Source organism: Symphalangus syndactylus, chromosome 13, assembly GCF_028878055.3.
Source record: "Symphalangus syndactylus isolate Jambi chromosome 13, NHGRI_mSymSyn1-v2.1_pri, whole genome shotgun sequence".
Lineage (NCBI taxonomy): Eukaryota > Metazoa > Chordata > Mammalia > Primates > Hylobatidae > Symphalangus > Symphalangus syndactylus.
In genome coordinates, this window is record NC_072435.2 from 70,655,162 (window position 1) to 70,678,282 (window position 23,121).

Consider the following 23,121-nt stretch of genomic DNA (forward strand, 5'->3'; position numbering starts at 1 on the left):
TTTAAGTTCTGGGGTACATGTGCAGGATGTGCAGGTTTGTTACACAGGTGAACATATGCCATGGTGGTTTGCTGCACAGATCAACCAATTACCCACGTATTAAGCCCAGCATCTATTAGCTATTCTTTCTGAAGCTTTCTCTCCTCCCACCCCCTTCTGCCTACAGGCCCCAATGTGTGTTGATCCCCCCATGTGTCCATGTGTTCTCATCGTTCAGCTCCCACTTATAAGTGAGAACATGTGGTGTTTGGTTTTCTGTTCCTGCATTAGTTTGCTGAGGATAACAGCTTCCAGCTCCATCCATGTCCCTGCAAAGGACTTGATCTCATTCCTTTTTATGGCTGCATAGTATTCCATGGTGTATATGTAGCACGTATTTTCTTTATCCATTCTATCATTGATGGGCATTTGGGTTGATTCCATGTCTTTTCTATTGTGAATAGTATGCAGTGAATATACATGTGCATGTATGTTTATAATAGAATGATCTATATTCCTTTGGGTACATACTCAGTAATGGGATTGCTGGGTCAAATGGTATTTCTGACTCTAGATCTTTGAGGAATTGCCACACTGTCCTCCACGATGGGTAAACTAATTTACACTCCCACCAACAATATAAAAATATTCCTTTTTTTCCTGCAACACTGCCAGCACCTGTTTCTGGACTTTTTAATAATCGCCATTCTGATTGGCCTAAGATGGTATCCAATCGTGGTTTTGATTGCATTTTTCTAATGCTAAGTGATGTTGAGCTTTTTTTTCATTTGTTTTTTGGCCACATGTATGTCTGCTTTTGAGAAGTGTCTGTTCATGTCCTTTGGCCACTTTTTAATGGGGTTGTTATTTAAATTTATTTAATCTCCTTATAGACTCTGGATATTAGACCTTGGTCAGATGGATAGATTGCTAAAATTTTCTACCATTCTGTAGGTTGTCTGTTCACTCTGATGATACTTTCTTTTGCCGTACAGAAGCTCTTTAATTAGATACCGTTTGTCCATTTTTGTTTTTGTTGCAAATGCTTTTGATGTTTTCAACATGAAATATTTGCCCGTGCCTATGTCCTGAATGGTATTGCCTAGATTTTTCTTCTAGGGTTTTTATGATTTTGGGTTTTACATTTAAGTCTTTAATCCATCTTGAGCTAATTTTTGGATAAGGTGTAAGGAAGGGGTCCAGTTTCAATTTTCTGCGTATGGCTAGCCAGTACTCCCAGCAGAAAAGTTATTTACTGGTGATTTCTGAGATTTTGGTGCACCCATCGCCTGAGCAGTGCCCAATGTGTAGTCTTTTATCCCTCACTCCACTCCCACTCTTCCCCATGAGTCCCCAAAGTCCATCATTCTTATGTACTCATAGCTTAGCTCCCACTTAAAAGTGAGAACATACAATGTTTCATTTTCCATTCCTGAGTTACTTCAATTAGAATAATGGTCTCCAACTCCATCCAGGTTGCTGCAAATGCCATTATTTTGTTCCTTTTTATGGCTGAGTCGTATTCCATTATATGTATATATTTTATACACACACATATATGAAATATATATGTATAAATATATATATAATACCACATTTTCTTTATTCACTTATTGGTTGATGGGCATTTAGACTGTTTCCATATTTTTAGAATTGCAAATTGTGCTGCTATAAAGATGTGTGTGCTAGTGTCTTTTTCAAAAAATGACTTATTTTCCTCTGCGTAGATTTTTGACAAAGATGCAAAAGTAATTCAGTGGAGCAAGGATAGTCTATTCAAGAAATGGTGTTGAAACACCATTTAATGCCTATAAGAAAAGAAAAAACTTTGACCTAAAGAGCAAAAATTAACCCAAAATGAATCATAAATTTAAATAAAACTATTAGAAGAAAAACAGGAGAAAATCCTCAGGACAGGGCTAGATGAAACTTCCTAATATAATGAATTATTTTGATTTTTATCAAAACCAAAAACTATTTTTAAAAAGTCAACAAATTTGACCTCATCAAAATAAGAAACTTCTACTTTCTAAAGTACCCTGTTAGGAAGACGAGAGGACAAACTATAAGCTAGGGGAAAATATATTCAAACCATATATTTAAGAAAGAACTCATATCTAGAGAAAGAAGTCTCAAAACTCAACAGTAAGCTCCGCCTCCCCGGTTCACGCCATTCTCCTGCCTCAGCCTCCCAAGTAGCTGGGGCTACAGGCGCCCGCCACTACGCCCAGAGAATTTTTTGTATTTTTAGTGGAGACGCAGTTTCACCGTGTTAGCCAGGATGGTCTCCATCTCCTGATCTCGTGATCCGCCTGCCTCGGCCTCCCAAAGTGCTGGGATTACAGGCGTGAGCCACCGTGCCCGGCCTCTTTTTTTTTTTTTTTTTTGAGACGGAGTCTCTGTCACCCCGGCTGGAGTGCAATGGCACGGTCTTGGCACACTGCAACCTCTGCCTCCTGGGTTCAAGCAATTCTCCTCCTCATCCTCCTGAATAGTTGGGATTACAAGCACCTGCCACCACACCTGGCTGATTTTTGTATTTTTAGTAGCGATGGGGTTTCACCCTGTTGGCCAGGCTGGATCTCCTGACCTCAGGTGATCCACCCACCTTGGCCTCCCAAAGTGCTGGGATTACAGGCATGAGCCACCACGCCTGGCCATCTATTTATACAACATTCTTGAAATAACAAAATTACAGAACTGAAGAACAGATTGGTGATTGCCAGGGGTTAAAGATAGTGTGGGTAGTGAGTGGTTGTGACGTAATGGGTTAGCATGAAGGATCCTTGTGGTGTTGAAACAGTGCTGTATCTAGATATTGTGGGAGTGATTACTTCAATTTATACATGTGATAAAATCACATAAACCTACACATATACAAAAATAAATGCATGTAAAACTCTTGAAATCTTTAAAAGGTCTGTAGATAATACCAATGTCAATTTCTTACTTTGATATCATACTATTGTTACAAAAAACATTACCATTGGGAAAAGTAGGTGAAGCCTACACAGGACCCCTGTGTATTATTTTTGTAACTTCTTGTGAATTTATAATTAGTTAAAAATAAAAAGATGTTTAAAAATAACCTTGGCAATTATACCTACATTAAGACTGTTGCTTTTGTCATGAGTTGTTTCCGGACTCTGTTCTGTTCCATTGAGCTATTTGTCTACCCTTGTGTCAATATGACAATATCTTAATGTAGCTTTATGATAAATATTGATATCTGGTAGAGAAAATCTCCAGTTTTATTCTACATTTAAAAGATTGCCTGAGCTTTACTTGGAACATCGCATTTCCACATAAATTTTGTAATCAATTTCCACCCCAAAAAAGCTACTTCGAGTTTGATTAGAAATAAAATTATATGTCATAATCAATATTCTTTTGCAATACAGAATATTCTGGTCCATGAACATTTTATATCTCTCCATTTATTTAAGTCTTTTACAATTTATTTCAGTTATGTTTTTGCAGTTTTCAGCATAGAGATCTTGTATATCACTTATTAAATTTATTTATACATATTGGATGTTTTGCAGCTATTCATTTGTAGAATATACATAGATATATAATAGATTTTTGCATATTTTCCTTGTATCTTTCAACTTTGATAACTTCATTTATTTTTATAGTATTATGTATTAATTTAAATTTTTATGTATCCAGCCATGTAATCTGTGAATAATGATAGATCCCAATCCTTACATATTTTATATATTTTGTCTTATGTATTTACAACTCACGTATTTTATTATACTACCTAACTTCTTGTACAATAATGAATAGAAATAACTAGGGCAGATATCTTGTTTCATTCCTAATATTGAGGGAAAGTTTTAATATTTCACCATTTGATAAGATTTTTGTCTGTTTGTAGATTATCTTTATCAAATTAAGGGCATTTTTTCTTTCTATTCCTAGTTTTTTGCCCTTTTTAATTGTCAATGAGTATTCATCCTTTAATTGTAATAAATTAACATGACCTTCTGAATTACTAGACTTTGAATTCTGGCTTATTTTAATCACATTCCGATTTATTTGTTTAGTGACTCTAATGTACCAGGCCATCTGCTAAGTACTGGTAATATAACAATGAACTGTCATAGAGTGAGTATAAATATTTCTGAAGTAGACCTAAAAAGAAATGACTAACTATGAACATAATAAATACCAAAGAAAAACTACATCTTATTAAAATAATAAATTTAAGCAAAACTTAATTGATTACAATCATTAGAATAATTTAATGCAAATACTTATGCACAATTCAATTTAAATTATTTTTATCTTTCAGATTTGGGATAAAGGTTTAGCAAAGATGGCTAAAGCATGGGCAAACCAGTGCAAATTTGAACATAATGACTGTTTGGATAAATCATATAAATGTTATGCAGCTTTTGAATATGTTGGAGAAAATATCTGGTTAGGTGGAATAAAGTCATTCACACCAAGACTTGCCATTACAGCTTGGTATAATGAAACCCAATTTTATGATTTTGATAGTCTATCATGTTCCAGAGTCTGTGGCCATTATACACAGGTAAATATTTGACATCTTTATTGATTAGTTCTTATTTGTGCATATTTTAACTGCCAGAATTTATTTCTCTGTATGTAAAGTGCCTTTATTTTTCTGGCTGCCTTTACATTTTTTCCTTTATCATAGGTCTTGAGCAATTTAATAATAATATACCAAAGTTTTCTATATGTTTCTTGTGCTGCAGTTCACTGGCCTTTTTGAAGTTGTAAGTCTATAACTTAAATCAAATTTAGAAGAATGTTGGCCATTGTTTCTGGAAATACTTCTTTCTCTTTCTCTCTTCCCTTCCCTGGAAGTGGGAAGTTCTCTTCAAGTTACTCATGTAGAAAGCCACTTGAAGTTTTCCCCACGTAAATTGATGCTCTTGTCTTTTTTCTTGGTTTTCTTCTCTCTGTGATTAATTTCAAGTAATTTTATTGCTACGTCTTTAAGTTTGCTAATCTATTCTTCTGTAATATTTAGTCTCCTGTTAATCCCATTCAGTTTGTTTTCAATCTTGCACCTTAAAGTTTGTATCTCCACAAGTTTAATATTTTTACTTCTTCAATGAATATACCTAATATGTTTGCTCTTTCATCTAGCTTTTTAAGCATATGAGATAGAGTTGTAATAATTAATATTTTCCCTGCTAGCTCTAGTATCTATGTTAGCTCTGTGTTAGTTTCAATAAATTGATTTTTCTCTTCATTATGAATCAAATTTTCTTCCCTCATATCACGTTGGGTAAATTTTATTATATTCGCAATTTGTACATTTTGCCTTGTTGAGTGCTGGGTTCATCTGTATACTATAAATATTCTTGAGCTGTCTTTCTGGGTACAGCTAAGTTATCTGCAATTTATTTGATCCTCTTTGTTCCTGCTTTTAAAATATGTTAGGTAGAATAAAAGTAGCATTTAGTCCAGAGCTGATAATGATCTCTCACTACAGAGGCAAGATTATTCTGCACGCTCTACCTAACACCCTGAGAATTATGAAGTTGTCCAATTCGGAAAGTGGGAATAGGTCCAATTTCTGGCTTTGTGTAAACCTTGCTATTATTTCCTCTAGTTCTTGTAAATGGGTTAGACTAGTTTCTTCACATGCATGTTTTAATTAGTACTTTGCTGAATAGATGATGAGGACCCTCTGCACATTGTCCTAGTGTGTCACTGTACAATTCTCACCTCTTCAGTACTATGCCATCTAAACTTCTGTGTCCTTGGTCTCCCCAAGACTCTCAATCAGACCCTCATAACTATGACAGTGTATCAAACTTCTCCTGAGCCATAATCTAGAAACTGTCTCCAGGCAATAAACCAGGACAATTACACAGTTTCTATCTTTTTTCTCCAAATCTCAGGGGTATTATGTTGTGTTGCCTAATGTCTTGAAAAACATTACTTCCTATCATTTTCCTAATTTTTAAAATTATTTGAGATAGAAATGTAAGTGTGTCTAAAATTCACCTTTTTGGCCATACTTTAATCCTAGACATGGTACTGAGCCCCTAGGAAAGCCTGTTTAAGCAATATAAAGAGCTAACCTTCTTCTCTGGACTTACCCATTTGTATAAGTTGAATTAATATATAGGGTCTTAAAGCAACTCGTTCTTATCAGAGGTGCAGTGAACAAATAATAGCAACTTCCATGTTCCCTTTATGTTCACTCTTCGTTCAACAACAGGTTGTTCTAAGTCCAGACACTCTCCAGGACATCAGGGAAGATGTTGGTAAATAATATGGTTTGGATACTATGGGAAAATTGAGAGAATGAATCAGGTGTCAGATGTCCTGATTAACAAAAAGATGCAATATCCCTAAGATGATATCAAGGCTGAGTCATAGCTTTTATATATCCTTTGTCTTCTCTTTTGCTGTAAAGTAAAAAAACAAACAAACAAAAAAACAAAACAAAAAAAGCCAGTTCTCAAATGCCCCTTCTCCCTTCGTATTGCTAAATCAGAAAGGGGAGCTTACTCTTTATTGGCTAGTTTATACACAAGGTTAAATAATTAGGAATGGTTATATTCTTATAAAATCAACAACTATATCTTGCTTAATGTTCTAAACAAAATAAGAGAAAATTTTCTTGCATTTATCACCTACTGATATTCATATTAGAGTTACATCCAATGTTCATATTACTATTACATCTAGTTTCTTTAATGAAAGCAATACATCGTAAACCTACATAGTGAATATTTATTCTCATGACTCCAAAAGCCCCAAAAATTCACAATTTAGATAAAATTTAATGATGTAGTTAGTTATTCATAAGCCAAATTGTTAAACATGATTTTTTGGAAATATATATATTTTAGTTGTATTTTTTGTTAATTGTTTAAAACATTCAAAAGGAAAAATGCTCTTTTAATCATCTCACTTTATCTCATTTCATTAAGTGGGAAACTACCTCAGAATTGATCTGTCACTTACTCACCAAAACTACAAAGATGGCTGAAAGCAAAACTCTTTTTTCTTTTTCTTTCTTTTTTTTTTTTTTGAGACGGAGTCTCACCCTGTAACCCAGACTGGAGTACAGTGGCGTGATCTCGGCTCACTGCAACCTTCCTGAGTTCAAGCAATTCTCCTGCTTCAGCCTCCTGAGTAGCTAGGATTACAGGCACATGACACCACACTCAGCTAGTTCTTGTATTTTTAGTAGAAACGGGGTTTCGCCATGTTGGCCAGGCTGACCTCGAACTCCTGACCTCGCAATCCACCCGCCTCGGCCTCCCAAAATTCATTTTTAAGTTATCAGTTCACTTCCATTTTTCTTGCACTTTTGCTGCCTCTCAGGCAAACAAAAAGCTGGTAAAATATATTTTGCAAAACTATTGATTCTGGCTAGAACAGGCCTATGGAAAAAAATTGATAATTCAATTTATGAAATAGGTTAATACGTTTTGCTAATAAAGTTGTAAAATAAGTGAGATCAGAAATCTGTGTTGTTAAAATTTATTCTGTGTCTAAATTCCTTGGATTATTTTTCAAATGGAGTAAACCAGTATTTTTTTCCCTTTTTTGTTTATTTGGAAAATGGAAAAATTTTATTCTATCGTTGTCACAAAAAACTAATAATGTTCCTCACCTCTTTACCTATCTCCCATAACTAGTTTTCCATAGAAGTCTTCTTCCTTTTGAATAACTTTGCTATTCTTTGCAACTAGATAAAAATAAAGATTCACCATCCTTACAGCAGGCATCTTTGAAAATCAACTCAATATGTTTTTAATTCCTAGCTATGTCTTGTGACTTGACAAAGGTAAGAATATGGTTAAGATTGCAAAATTTAAAATGTAATTTGTAAAATTTTTCTGAGAAAAACAAATAAATGTAAGTTATTGTTTTCATTTATAGTCTGATTTTCATATTGTTTGTATGATATTCCCAGGGATAGAATTAAAATGTATTTCATAAATAATCTAGAAGAAATTATTTTGGCTGTATATTATATTATGAATTTGGTTATATATTATATTATCCTTTTGATTTATGAGAATTACCAGTAAGGAAAAACTAGCTTGGTAGCTCTCATAAAATCAGACATAACAACATAAGAATTTTAATATAAATATAAACATTAGAAAAAATATGTAACTAATAAATATTTATGTACATTATTTTTTGTAGCATGACAAAGATTATACCAATTCTCTAAATGCATTGTTTGCATAGAATTGTTTTCCATATTTTATTTTGACATTCCTTTTCTTTATAGTTAGTTTGGGCCAATTCATTTTACGTCGGTTGTGCAGTTGCAATGTGTCCTAACCTTGGGGAAGCTTCAACTGCAATATTTGTATGCAACTACGGACCTGCGTGAGTTATTTTCTCTTAAAAATATTTTAATTGAAATTAATGTTGATGATGGTTGCCAAATAAGAGGATCTTATACTAGAGACAAGTGCATTTTTGATAAGTAATGACTCCCTCTACAATGCTAATCAAATGAGATAGGTGAAAATAGAAGATGGTGACAATATTGACTTACTTAAAGAAAAACTATACCTGTCATAAGATACTTAAACCTGAGAAAGAAAATGATGGAGACTGATAGGTTTAAAAAAAGAGATAATATAAAATACATTGCCACAGTAATACATAAATACTGAAACACAAAAAGGCTGGCAGATGCTTCTCTAATACAATATAAGTGGAATAAGAGAATGATTGAGAATGATTGTAAAAGCACATACTTTTAAGAAAAGAACAACATAACTTTAATTGTCTTGCTGATAATTGCATATCTAAATGAAAATATAGCATAAGCTTAAAGGGAAACTCCAAAAATGAGATTCTAGTCCTCTAATCCCAGTGAATCTATACTAGGAAGAATATAAAAACAGTTAATAACCCAGCTCTTCAACAAACATCAATTTAAAAATAAGCAGTAGAAAAGATAAAAACAAAGACAAATAATAAATATGCAAAACTGATGAAAAGGAGCTGAGATATGCCAAAACTACTAGAGAGAGGCAGAAATGCATATATATCTCTCTGTATTTTCTTCCATGACCTTTCACTTGGAAGCAAAAACAAGAATGATAAATAAAAATTTTTATAACTTGGGAAAAGTAGAGTTTTTATAGATTCAGAGAAATTATAAAACTACTGACACATTTATTAACATCTTTTCTCTTAAGGAGACTAATCACAAGATTTGAAACGGAAAGAGAATAATAATAGGGGATGAAGGCTCAAGATTTGATGAAAAAGCAGTTAAGCATCATACTGCTTTGAATAAGTCAGGTTTTGGGGTCCAAATTATGTACGTAACAGATTTATTATGGGTCTTGTGAAAGCATACGAGAATATTGTTATGTCACCCCTGGCCAAGTGGTAGGGACCAATATACCCTGTCACTTGAAACAAAAGCCATAAAAAGCAAAACAGATGAAGCACATGAAGCAATGGTCTTAAAGACACTGGCTATAATACAACAAAGGGCTGTGATCTCTGAAAAATAACAACAAAAAAAAGTTAGCCCTATAATTCCCCCAGCTTTCTGTTTCAGTGAGAGCGTTCAGGTCATGGCATACGAAATTACTAAGACAGAGGTTGGCTGGCTCCCTGGGTTGAAGAAATGGAGCTAAAAGTATAGGAATACCAATACAGCTAGAGTTCACAGAAAAGAGTACCAGAGAAAAGAGAACTACACACAGAGAGAACGCTAGAAATCTGCAAAAGATATTCCTTGAGTATTGATTAGCAGAGTATTGATTAGCACATGCACATGAGGAAACAACTTCAGGCCAGGTTAAGAAGCATCTGAAAGAATAAGAGGACACAGTTCTTGGCACTCACACAGGGAGCAGAACTAAACTGCTCCAGACCCACCTAACAATTCATAATGTAAAATCTGAAAGGATCAAAATGTTCCCATGTAATTTGACTGTATCCCACATAAGGAATGATTGAGAATGATTATAAAAGCACATAATTTTAAGAAAAGAACAACATAACTTTAACAACAACAACAAAAAAACTCAACGAGGTTTACAGAAATACACAATATCCAGCACCTAACACTTACAATGTCTGGCATCTAATCAGCCATATAAAAAAGGAAAAAAATAAGACATAAGAAGAAGCTGAATCAATAAGTTGAAACGAATGCAGAACTTACACAGATGTTATAATTAAAAAAGAAAGACATTAAAATGGTTATTATAACTGTATTCTATATTTGTAAATGTTAAGCAAAGATATGAAAAATATTAAAAACAGAGGACTACAATGTCTGAGATTTTTTAGAAGTTAAAATTAATGAAATATTAGACATTCCAGAAAAAAAGATTAATGAATTCAAAATCATAACATTAGAAATTATCCAAGACAGTGATTCAGGAGTTCAAGGCTGCAGTGAGCCATGACTGCCTTGAGAAACAGAGCAAGACCCTACCTCTTTAAAAAAAGAAAAGAAAAAAATTATCCAAGATAGAATCCATAGAGGAAAAAATATCCAAAAAGATAAAATGTGTATCAGCTGCAATACAGCTTTTAGTGGAAATTGATTTCCTTACATTGGACTCCCTGCTGGCCAGCGGGGCAGGCTGAAGACTGCCTAAGAAGACCAGGTCCCGGCAGGGAGGGGTGCCCACCACCACTGTGGCTCCAGTTGGCCATTTTCCCCTGCTGCTGGTGCCAGCAAGACTGAGTGGTTTGGACCAGGAGAAATTCCCCACAGCACAGCACAGCCACTGTGACAGCTTGTGGCCAGACTGCTTCTTTAAGCAAGACCCTGACACATTCCTTCTTGCCAGGCAGGGCCTCCCTGAGGGATTTTCAGCACCTCCAGCCAGGGGTTTATGGACAGATCTCTGATTTCCCTGAGAGGAGCCCCAAGGAGGAGGGGCAGCCACAGTATCATGGGCTGCAATCTTATCCTTTTCTGCTGGCAAGCTCTGAGGAGTCTGGGTAGTCTGGACAAGGGAAATTCCTGCTTATTTAAGTGGGTCCCTTATCCTATTTCCCCTGACTGGGTGAGATCTCCCAACAGGGGTCTCCAGGCACTGCAAACAGGAACATTCTGGAGGGCATCAGGTCAATGGCCCTCTGGGACAGAGAGCCCAGTGGAAGGATCAGGCTGCCATCTTTGCTGTTCTGTCACCTCCACTGGTGATACTTCCAGGTATCAGAGGGACCCAGGTGAACAGGAGTAGGCCCCCAGCAAACCACAGCAGCCCTAGGGAAGAGGGGCCTTACTGCTAAAAGAACAAACAGAAAGCAACAACAGCATCAATAAAAAAAGACCACAAAAACCCCACCCAAAGGTCAGCAGATTCAAAGATCAAAGGCAAATAAACCCTTGAAGATGAGAAAGAATCAACGCAAAAACGCTGAAAACTCAAAAAGCCAGAGTGCATCTTCAGCTGCAAATGATCACAACACATCTCCAGCAAGGGCACAGAACTGGGATGAGGCTGAGATGGATAAATTGACAGAAATAGGGTTCAGAAGATGCATAATAATGAACTTCACTGAGCTAAAGGAGTATGTTCTAACACATTGCAAAGAAGCTAAGAACCATGATAAAATATTACAGGAGCTGTTAACCAGAATAACCAGTTTAGAGAGGAACATAAATGAACTGATGGAGCTGTAAAACACAACACAAGAACTTCACAAAGCAATCACAAGTATCCATATCCAAACAGACCAAGTGGCAGAAAGGATATCAGAGCTTGAAGACTATCTTGCTGAAACAAGGCAGGCAGACAAGATTAGAGAAAAAAGGAACAAACAAAACCTGTGAGAACTATGAGATTATGTAAGATTGAACCTATGACTGATTGGGGTACCTGAAATAAATGGGGAGAATGAACCGAGTTGGAAAACACACTTCAGGATATCATCCAGGAGAACTTCCTCAACCTAGCAAGAAAGGTCAACATTCAAATTCAGGAAATCCAGAGAACCCCCGTAAGATACTCCATGAGAAGATCAACCGCAAGACACATAATCCTCAGATTCTCCAAGGTCAAACTGAAAGAGACAATGTTAAGGACAGCCAGAGAGAAAGGCCAGGCCACCTACAAAGGGAAGCCCATCAGACTGACAGCAGACCTCTCAGCAGAAACCCTAAAAACCAGAAGAGATTGGGAACAATATTTAATATTCTGTTTTTTTTTTTTTTTGAGATGGAGTCCCGCTCTGTCACCCAAGGTGGAGTGTACTGGTGTGATCTTGACTTACTACCACCTCTGCCTCCCAGGTTCAAGTGATTCTCCTGCCTCAGCCTCCTGAGTAGCTGGGATTAGAGGTGCTCCCCACCACACCTGGCTAAGTAGAGATGGGGTTTTGCCATGTTGGCCAGCCTGGTCTCAAACTCCTGACCTCAGGTGATCCACCCTCCTTGGCCTCCCAAAGTGCTGGGATTACAGGCATGAGCCATCGTGCTGGCCCAATATTTAACATTCTTAAAGAAAAAAATTTTCAATCTAGAATTTCATATCCAGCCAAACTAAACTTCATAAGCGAAGGAGAAATTAGATTTTTTTCAGACAAGCAAATGCTGAGGGAATTCATCACCACCAGGCCTGCCTTGCAAGAGCTCCTGAAGGAAGCACTAAATATGGAAAGGGAAAATGGTTACCAGTCACTACAAAAAACACGCTGAAGTACACAAACCAACAACACTATGAACAACTATATAAATAAGTCTGCAAAATAACCAGCTAGCATCATGATGACAGGATCAAATTCACATATAACTATACTAAAGTTAAATGTAAATGGCCTAAAGGCCCCATATAAAAGACACAGAATGGTAAGCTGGATAAAGAGCCAACATCCATCAGTGAGCTGCATTCAAGAGACCCATCTCACATGCAAAGATACATACAGACTCAAAGGGACAGAGGAAAATTTATCAAGCAAATGGAAAACAGAAAAAAGCAGAGGTTGAAATCCTGGTTTCTGATAAAACAAACTTTAAACCAACAAAGATCAAAAAAGACAAAGAAGGGCATTACATATTGGCAAAGGAATCAATTCAACAAGAAGAGCTAGCTATCCTAAATATATATGCACCCAATACAGGAGCACCCAGATTCATAAAACAAGTTCTTAGAGACCTACAAAGAGACTTAGACTCCCACCCAATAATTGTGGGAGATTTTAACACCCCACTGTCAATATTAGCCAGATGATAGAGACAGAATATTAACAAAGATATCCTGAAGTTGAACTTAGCTCTGGATCAAGTGGACCTGACAGATATCTGCAGAACTCTGCACCCCAAAACAACAGAATATACATTCTTCTCAGTGCCACAAGGCACTTACTCTAAAACTGCGCATAATTGGAAGTAAATCACTCCTCAGCAAATGCAAAATAACTGAAATCATAAGTCTCTCAGAACAAAATACAATCAAATTAGAACTCAAGATTAAGAAACACTCAAAACCACAAACTACATGGAAATTGAACAACCTGCTGTTGAATGACTCCTGGGTAAATAATGAAATTAAGGCAGAAATCAAGAAGTTCTTAGAAACTAATGAGAACAATGAAATAACACACTAGAATCTGTGGGACGCAGCTAAAGCAGTGTTAAGAGGGAAATTTATAGTGCTAAACGCTCACATCAAAAAGCTAGAAAGATCCCAAATTGACATCCTAACATCATAACTAAAGGAACTAGAGAACCAACAGCAAACAAACCCCAAAGCTAGCAGAAGACAAGAAAAAGCCAAGATTAGAGTGAAACTAAAGGTGATACAAACATGAAAAACCCTTCAAAAAAACCAATGAATCCAGGAGCTGGCTTTTTGAAAAGATTAATAAACAGATAGACTGCTAACTAAATAGAATAATAAAGAAGAGAGAAGAATCAAATAGACACAATAAAAAATGAAAAAGGGGTATCACCACTGACCCCACAGAAATACAAACAACCGTCAGAGAATACTATAAACACCTCTGTGCAAATCACTTGGAAAATCTAGAAGAAATGGATAAATTCCTGTAAACATATGCCCTCCCAAGACTGAACCAGGAAGAAGTTGAATCCCTGAATAGACCAATAACAAGTTCTGAAATGGATGCAGTAATGAACAGCCTATCAACCAAAAACAGCACAGGACCAGACAGATTTACAGCTGAATTCTACCAGAAAAACAAAGAGTAGCTGATACCCTTTCTTCTGAAAATATTCCAAACAACCGAAAAGGAGTGACTCCTCCCTAACTCATTTTATGAAACCAGCATCATCCTGATACCAAAACCTGGCAAAGAAACAACAACAAAAAACTTCAGGTCCATATCCCTGATAAACATTAATGCAAAAATTCTCAATAAAATACTGGCAAACCAAATCCAGCAGCATATCAAAAAGCTTATCCATCACAATCAAGTTGGCTTCATCCCCAGGATGCAAGTCTGGTTCAACATATGCAAATCAATAAATGTAATTCATTATATCATCAGAACTAAAGACAAAAACCACATGATTATCTCAATAGATGCCAAAAGGCCTTCAATAAAATTCAACATTCCTTTACGTTAAAAACTCCTCTCAATAAACTAGGAATTGAAGGAGCATACATCAAAAAAAAACAGCCATTTATGAGAAACCCATGGCCAATATCATACTGAATGGGCAAAAGCTGGATGCACTCCGCTTGAAAACCAGTATAAGACAAAAATGTCCTCTCTCACCACTTCTATTCAACATAGTATTGGAAGTTCCCAGAACAATCAGGGAAGAGAAAAAAAGGGGGGAGTATTCAAATAGGAAAAGAGGAAGTCAAATTGTCTTTGTCTTTGTTTGCAGATGATATGATCCTATATCTAGAAAACCCCATTATCTCATCCCAAAAGCTTTTTAAGCTGATAAGCAACTTTGGCAGTCTCAGGATACAAAATCAATATACAAAAGTCACAAGCATTCCTGTACACCAACAACAGACAAGCAGAAAGTCAAATCATGAATAAATTCCCATTCACAATTGCTAGAAAGAGAATAAGATACCTAGAAATACAGCTAACAAAAAAAGTGAAGGACTTCTTCAAGGAGAACTACAAACCACTGCTCAAGGAAATTAGAGAAGACACAAACAAATGAAAAAACATTCCATGTTCATGGATAGTAAGAATCAATATCGTGAAAATGGCCATACTGCCCAAAGTAATTTATAGATTCAATGCTATTCACATTAAACTCATTGACATTCTTCACAGAATTAGAAAAAACTATTTCGAAATTCATATGGAACCAAAAAAGAGTTTGTGTAGCCAAGACATCCAAAGCAGAAAAGAACAAAGCTGGAGGAATCACAGTACCTGACTTAAAACTATACTACAAGGCTACAGTAACCAAAACAGCACGGTACTGGTACAAAAACAGACACACAGACCAATGGAACAGAATAGAGAACTCAGAAATAAGACTACACATCTATAATCATCTAGTCTTTGACAAACCTGACAAAAAGAAGCAATGAGGAAAGGACTCCCTATTTAATACATGGTGCGGGGAGAACAGGCTAGCCATATGCAGAGAATTGAAACTGCACAACTTCCTTACACATTATACAAGAATTAGCTCAAGATGGATTAAAGGCTTAAATGTAAAACCCAAAACTATAAAAACCCTAGAAGAAAATCTAGGTGATACTATTCAGGACATAGGCATGGGCAAACATTTCACGACAAAAACATCAAAAGCAATTGCAACAAAAGCAAAAATGGATAAATGGGATCAATTAAACTAAAGAACTTCTACACAGCAAAAGAAACTATCATCAGAGTAAACAAGCAGCCTACAGAGTGGGAGAAAATTTTAGCAATCTATCCATCTGACAAAGGTCTAATATCCAGAATCTACAAGGAACTTAAGTAAATTTATAAAACAAAAAATTATTCAAAAATGAGAAAAGACAAGAACAGACACTTCTCAAAATAAAACATTTATGCAGCCAATAAACTACAAAACACAGCTCAACATCATTGGTCATTAGAGAAATGCAAATAAAAATCACAATTAGATAACATCTCATGCCAGTCAGAATGGCAATTATTAAAAAATCCAGAAACAACAAATGCTGGTGAGGTTGTGGAGAAATAGGAACGTTTTTACACTGTTGGTGGGAATGTACACTGCACAATAGTCAAACCATTGTGGAAGACAGTGTGGTAATTCCTCAAAGATCTAGAACCAGAAATCCCATTTGACCCAGCAATCCCATTGCTAGGTATATACCCCAAAAATATAAATTATTCTATTACAAAGATGCATGCACATGTATGTTCAGCGCAGCACTATTTACAATAGCAAAGACATGGAATCAACCTAAATGCCCATCAATTATAGACTGGATAAAGAAAATGTGGTACATATACACCATGGAATAGTATGCAGCCATAAAAAGGAATGAGATCATGTCATTTGCAGGGACATGGATGGAGCTAGAAGCTATTATTCTCAGCAAACTAATGCAGGAACAGAAAAACCAAACACCACATGTTCTCACTTACAAATGGGAGCTGAACAGTGGGAATATATGGCCACACAAAGGGTAACAACACACACTGGGGCCTGTTGGGGGTAGGGTGGGGAGAGGGAGAGCAACAGCAAAAATAGCTAACGCATGCTGGGCTTAATACCTGGATGACGGGTTGATCTGTGCAGCAAACCACAATGGCACACATTTACCTATGTAATAAAGCTGCCCATCCTGCATTTGTACCCTGGAACTTAAAATAAAAACAAAAATATAATTTAAAAAAAGAAAAAGAAGAGAGATGACAGCAGATTTTTCACTAGACATAATGCAAGAGAAAAGACAGCAATATCTTTAAAAACAAAAGCAAAATAAAACTGTCAACTGAAAATTCTATACACAGAAAGTCTTTTAAAAATAAAGGTTAAATATGTTTATAGATGATTGAGATGATAAGTTTGTGGATAAATACATAAGATGTTTTCTTATTTAATTCTCTTTCAAAGATAATTATTTAATCAAAATAAATGTATTGTGATATTGTATATGTAAAATTCAACCACCTTGAAGTTCTTTTAATCTATGTGAAGTGCCATAATCTAACTTGACCGTGATAAGTAAAAGATGCACACTATAAATTCTAAAGTAGCCACTAAAATTAAGCAAAACAAAGAGTAATTGCAAATAAGCCAACAAAGCAGGTAAAATGGAATTTTTAAAAGATATTTAATTAACCCAAAGAAAGGCAAAAAGAAAGGAAAAGGGAAACAGAAAACAGACGAAGCAGATAAAATGAATAAGATGATAGCCTCAAACCTATCAATAATTATGGTAAATTTAAATGGTATAAATGCCCCAAATTAAAAAACAGAGATTGCACAATTGGCTAAGAAATTGAAAATCAGCTTTATGCTGCCTATGACAAACTTTAGGATTCTTTTTTTTACTTTGAATATAAAGACACAAATAGACTAGAAGCAAAAGAATGGAAAAAGGTTTACAATGCTAACATCAGTCAAAGAAGGCTACAGTGCTGGGCATGGCGGCAGACACGTAATCCCAACTACTCAAGAGGCTGATGTGGGAGAATCATTTGAGCCAAGAAATTCAAGACCAGCCCTAGCAGCAGAGTGAGACTGCATCTATAGAAAAATTTTTTTAAAAATTACTTTGGCATGGTGGCACATGCCTATAGTTCAGTTACTAAAACAAGTTTAGCAATCTTTCAGGATAAAAATATACAAAAATTAATTACATGTCTGTATACTTTAAATATATATTACATATATAACATATATATGGTTTAAATATATATAATATAGATAATATATTGTGTGTAATATATTATATATGGTTTAAAAAATATGGTTCGTAATATATATATTGTGTGTGTGTGTGTGTGTGTGTGTAAGTATATATATATTAGCTTACAGACTGCATAAAATAGATAAAACATAAAAATATAGAAAAACAGACCACAGGACAGATTTGACCTCTGGGCCATACTGTGCTGACTGCTACTCTATAGAAAATCCACTGGAATCTACCAAAACTCAACTAAAACAAATAAGTTTAGCAATCTTTTAGGATACAAAATAAGTATACAAAAATTAATTACATGTCTGTATACTAACACTTAAAAATCAGAAATTGGAGGAGGGAGCCAAGATGGCCAAATAGGAACAGCTCCAGACTACAGCTCCCAGTGTGAGGGATGCAGAAGACAGGTGATTTCTGCATTTCCATCTGAGGTACCGGGTTCATCTCACTAGGGAGTGCCAGACAGAAGGCGCACCGTACGCAAGCCGAAGTAGGGCGAGGCATTGCCTCACTCAGGAAGCCCAAGGGGTCAGGGAGTTCCCTTTCCTAGTCAAAGAAAGGGGTGACAGATGGCATCTGGAAAATCAGGTCACTCCCACCCTAATACTGCACTTCTCCAACGAGCTTAAAAAACAGCACACCAGGAGATTATATCCCACACCTGCCTCAGAGGGTCCTATGCCCATGGAGTCTCACTGATTGCTAGCACAGCAGTCTGAGATCAAACTGCAAGGCAGCAGTGAGTCTGGGGGAGGGGCGCCCGCCATTGCCCAGGCTTGCTTAGGTAAATAAAGCAGCCTGGAAGCTCGAACTGGGTGGAGCCCACCACAAAACAAAGAGGCCTGCCTGCCTCTGTAGGCTTCACCTCTGGGGGCAGGGTACAGACAAACAAAAAGACAGCAGTAACCTCTGCAGACTTAAATGTCCGTCTGACAGCTTTGAAGAGAGTAGTGGTTCTCCCAACATGCAGTTGGAGATCTGAGAACGGGCAGACTGCCTCCTCAAGTGGGTCCCTGACCCCTGAACCCCGAGCAGCCTAACTGGGAGGCACCCCAAAGTAGGGGCAGACTGACACCTCACACGGCTGGGTACTCCTCTGAGACAAAACTTCCAGAGGAACAATCAGGCAACAGCATTTGCGGTTCATGAAAATCCCCTGTTCTGCACCCTCTGGTGCTGATACCCAGGCAAACAGGGTCTGGAGTGGACCTCTAGAAAACTCTAACTGACCTGCAGCTGAGGGTCCCATCTGTTAGAAGGAAAACTAACAAACAGAAAGGACATCCACACCAAAAACCCATCTGTACATCACCATCATCAAAGACCCAAAGTAGATAAAACCACAAAGATGGGGAAAAAACAGAGCAGAAAAACTGGAAATTCTAAAAAGCAGAGTGCCTCTCCTCCTCCAAAGGAATGCAGTTCCTCACCAGCAACAGAACAAAGCTGGACGGAGAATGACTTTGACAAGTTGAGAGAAGAAGGCTTCAGATGATCAAACTACTCAGCTACAGGAGGAAATTCAAACCAAAGGCAAAGAAGTTAAAAACACTGAAAAAAATTTAGACGAATGTATAACTAGAATAACCAATACAGAGAAGTGCTTAAAGGAGCTGATGGAGCTGAAAGCCAAGGCTCGAGAACTACATGAAGAACTCAGAAGCCTCAGGAGCCAATGCAATCAACTTGAAGAAAGGGTATCAGTGATGGAAGATGAAATTAATGAAATGAAGCAACAAGGGAAGTTTAGAGAAAAAAGAATAAAAAGAAATGAACAAAGCCTCCAAAAAATATGGGACTGTGTGAAAAGACCAAATCTACGTCTGATTGGTGTACTTGAAAGTGACGGGGAGAATGGAACCAAGTTGGAAAACACTTTGCAGGATATTATCCAGGAGAACTTCCCCAATCTAGCAAGGCAGGCCAACATTCAGATTCAGGAAATACAGAGAACACCACAAAGATACTCCTCGAGAAGAGCAACTCCAAGAAACATAATTGTCAGATTCACCAAAGTTGAAATGAAGGAAAAAATGTTAAGAGCAGTCAGAGAGAAAGGTCGGGCTATCCACAAAGGGAAGCCTATCAGACTAACAGCTGATCTCTTGGCAGAAACGCTACAAGCCAGAAGAGAGTGGGGACCAATATTAAACATTCTTAAAGAAAAGAATTTTCAACCCAGAATTTCATAACCAGCCAAGCTAAGCTTCATAAGTGAAGAAGAAATAAAATACTTTACAGACAAGCAAATGCTGAGAGATTTTGTCACCACCAGGCCTGCCCTAAAAGAGCTCCTGAAGGAAGCACTAAACATGGAAAGGAACAACAGTACCAGCCACTGCAAAATCATGCCAAATTGTAAAGACTGAGGCTAGGAAGAAACTGCATCAACTAATGAGCAAAATAACCAAATAACATCATAATGACAGGATCAAATTCACACATAACAACATTAACTTTAAATGTAAATGGACTAAACGCTCCAATTAAAAGACACAGACTGGCAAATTGGATAAGGAGTCAAGACCCATCAGTGTGCTGTATTCAGGAAACCCATCTCACGTGCAGAGACACACATAGGCTCAGAATAAAAGGATGGAGGAAGACCTACCAAGCAAATGGAAAACGAAAAAAGGGAGGGGTTGCAACCCTAGTCTCTGATAAAACAGACTTTAAACCAACAAAGATCAAAAGAGACAAAGAAGGCCATTACATAATGGTAAAGGGATCAATTCAACAAGAAGAGCTAACTATCCTAAATATATATGCACCAAATACAGGAGCACCCAGATTCATAAAGCAAGTCCTGAGTGACATACAAAGAGACTTAGACTCCCACACAATAATAATGGGAGACTTTAGCACCACACTGTTAATATTAGTCAGATCAACGAGACAGAAAGTTAACAAGGATAGCCACGAATTGAACTCAGCTCTGCACCAAGCAGACCTAATAGACATCTACAGAACTCTCCACCCCAAATCAACAGAATCTACATTTTTTTCAGCACCACACCATACCTACTCCAAAATTGACCACATAGTTGGAAGTAAAGCTCTCCTCAGCAAATGTAAAAGAACAGAAATTATAACAAACTGTCTCTCAGACCACAATGCAATCAAACTAGAACTGAGGATTAAGAAACTCACTCAAAACCGCTCAACTACATGGAAACTGAACAACCTGATCCTGAATGACTACTGGGTACATAAGGAAATGAAGGCAGAAATAAACATGTTCTTTGAAACCAATGAGAACAAAGACACAACATACCAGAATCTCTGGGACACATTCAAAGCAGTGTGTACAGGGAAATTTACAGCACTAAATGTCCACAAGAGAAAGCAGGAAAGATCCAAAATTGACACCCTAACATCACAATTAAAAGAACTAGAGAAGCAAGAGCAAACACATGCAAAAGCTAGCAGAAGGCAAGAAATAACCAAAATCACAGCAGAACTGAAGGAAATAGAGACACAAAAAACCCTTCAAAAAATTAATGAATCCAGGAGCTGGTTTTTTGAAAAGATCAACAAAATTGATAGACCACTAGCAAGACTAATAAAGAAGAAAAGAGAGAAGAATCAAATAGACGCAACAAAAAATGATAAAGGGGATATCACCACCAATCCCAAAGAAATACAAACTACCACCAGAGAATACTACAAACACCTCTATGCAAATAAACTAGAACTAGAAAATCTAGAAGAAATGGATAAATTCCTCAACAAATACACCCTCCCAAGACTAAACCAGGAAGAAGTTGAATCTCTGAATAGACCAATAACAGGTTCTGAAATTGTGGCAATAATCAATAGCTTACCAACTAAAAGGGTCCAGGACATGATGGATTCACAGCCGAATTCTGCCAGAGGTACAAGGAGGAACTGGTACCATTCCTTCTGAAACTATTCCAATCGATAGAAAAAGAGGGAATCCTCCCTAACACATTTTATGAGGCCAACATCGTTCTGATACCAAAGCCTGGCAGAGACATAACCAAAAAAGAGAATTTCAGACCAATATCCTTGACGAACATTGATGCAAAAATCCTCAATAAAATACTGGCAAACAGAATCCAGCAGCACATCAAAAAGCTTATCCACCATGATCAAGCGGGCTTCATCCCTGGGATGCAAGGCTGGTTCAACATACACAAATTAATAAATGTAATCTAGCATATAAACAGAACCAAAGACAAAAACGACATGATTTTCTCAATAGATGCAGAAAAGACCTTTGACAAAATTCAACAATCCTTCATGCTAAAAACTCTCAATAAATTAGGTATTGATGGGATGTATCTCAAAATAATAAGGCTATCTATGACAAACCCACAGCCAATATCATACTGAATGGGCAAAAACTGGAAGCATTCCCTTTGAAAACTGGCACAAGACAGGGATGCCCTCTCTCACCACTCCCATTCAACATAGTGCTGGAAGTTCCGGCCAGGGCAATCAGGCGGGAGAAGGAAATAAAGGGTACTCAATTAGGAAAAGAGGAAGTCAAATTGTCCCTGTTTGCAGATGACATGATTGTATATCTAGAAAACCCCATCATCTCAGCCCAAAATCTCCTTAAGCTGATTAGCAACTTCAGCAAAGTCTCAGGATACAAAATCAATGTACAAAAATCACAAGCATTCTTGTACACCAATCACAGACAAACAGAGAGCCAAATCATGAGTGAACTCCCATTCACAATTACTTCAAAGAGAATAAAATACCTAGGAATCCAACTTACAAGGGACGTGAAGGACCTCTTCAAGGAGAACTACAAATCACTGCTCAATGAAATAAAAGAGGATACAAACAAATGGAAGAACATTCCATGCTCATGGGTTGGAAGAATCAATATCGTGAAAATGGCCATACTGCCCAAGGTAATTTATAGATTCAATGCCATCCCCATCAAGCTACCAATGACTTTCTTCACAGAATTGGAAAAAACTACTTTAAAGTTCATATGGAACCAAAAAAGAGCCCACATCACCAAGTCAATCCTAAGCCAAAAGAACAAAGCTAGAGGCATCACACTACCTGACTTCAAACTATACTACAAGGCTACAGTAACCAAAATAGCATGGTACTGGTACCAAAACAGAGACATAGATCAATGGAACAGAACAGAGCCCTCAGAAATAACACCGCATATCTACAGCTATCTGATCTTTGACAAACCTGACAAAAACAAGTAATGGGGAAAGGATTCCCTATTTAATAAATGGTGCTGGGAAAACTGGCTAGCCATATGTAGAAAGCTGAAACTGGATCCCTTCCTTACACCTTATACAAAAATTAATTCAAGATGGATTAAAGACTTACATGTTAGACCTCAAACCAT

The 23,121-nt window shown here is 36.8% G+C and overlaps 2 protein-coding genes across 4 annotated transcripts in view; one reads left to right on the forward strand and one right to left on the reverse strand.

Annotated features, from left to right (window-relative positions):
• Positions 1–23,121, reverse strand: part of CAPS2 (calcyphosine 2) — a 118,072-nt gene that overhangs the window by 63,186 nt on the left and 31,765 nt on the right. The gene's annotated exons all lie outside the window — the stretch shown is intronic.
• The window catches only part of GLIPR1L1 (GLIPR1 like 1), a 41,441-nt gene that overhangs the window by 4,071 nt on the left and 14,249 nt on the right, over positions 1–23,121 (forward strand). For both annotated transcript variants that reach the window (XM_055235979.2, XM_055235978.2), the window contains exons 2-3: positions 4,280–4,525; positions 8,228–8,328. In XM_055235979.2, the coding sequence (XP_055091954.1) occupies positions 4,280–4,525; positions 8,228–8,328 (347 nt within the window). The remainder of the gene's footprint in view (positions 1–4,279; positions 4,526–8,227; positions 8,329–23,121) is intronic.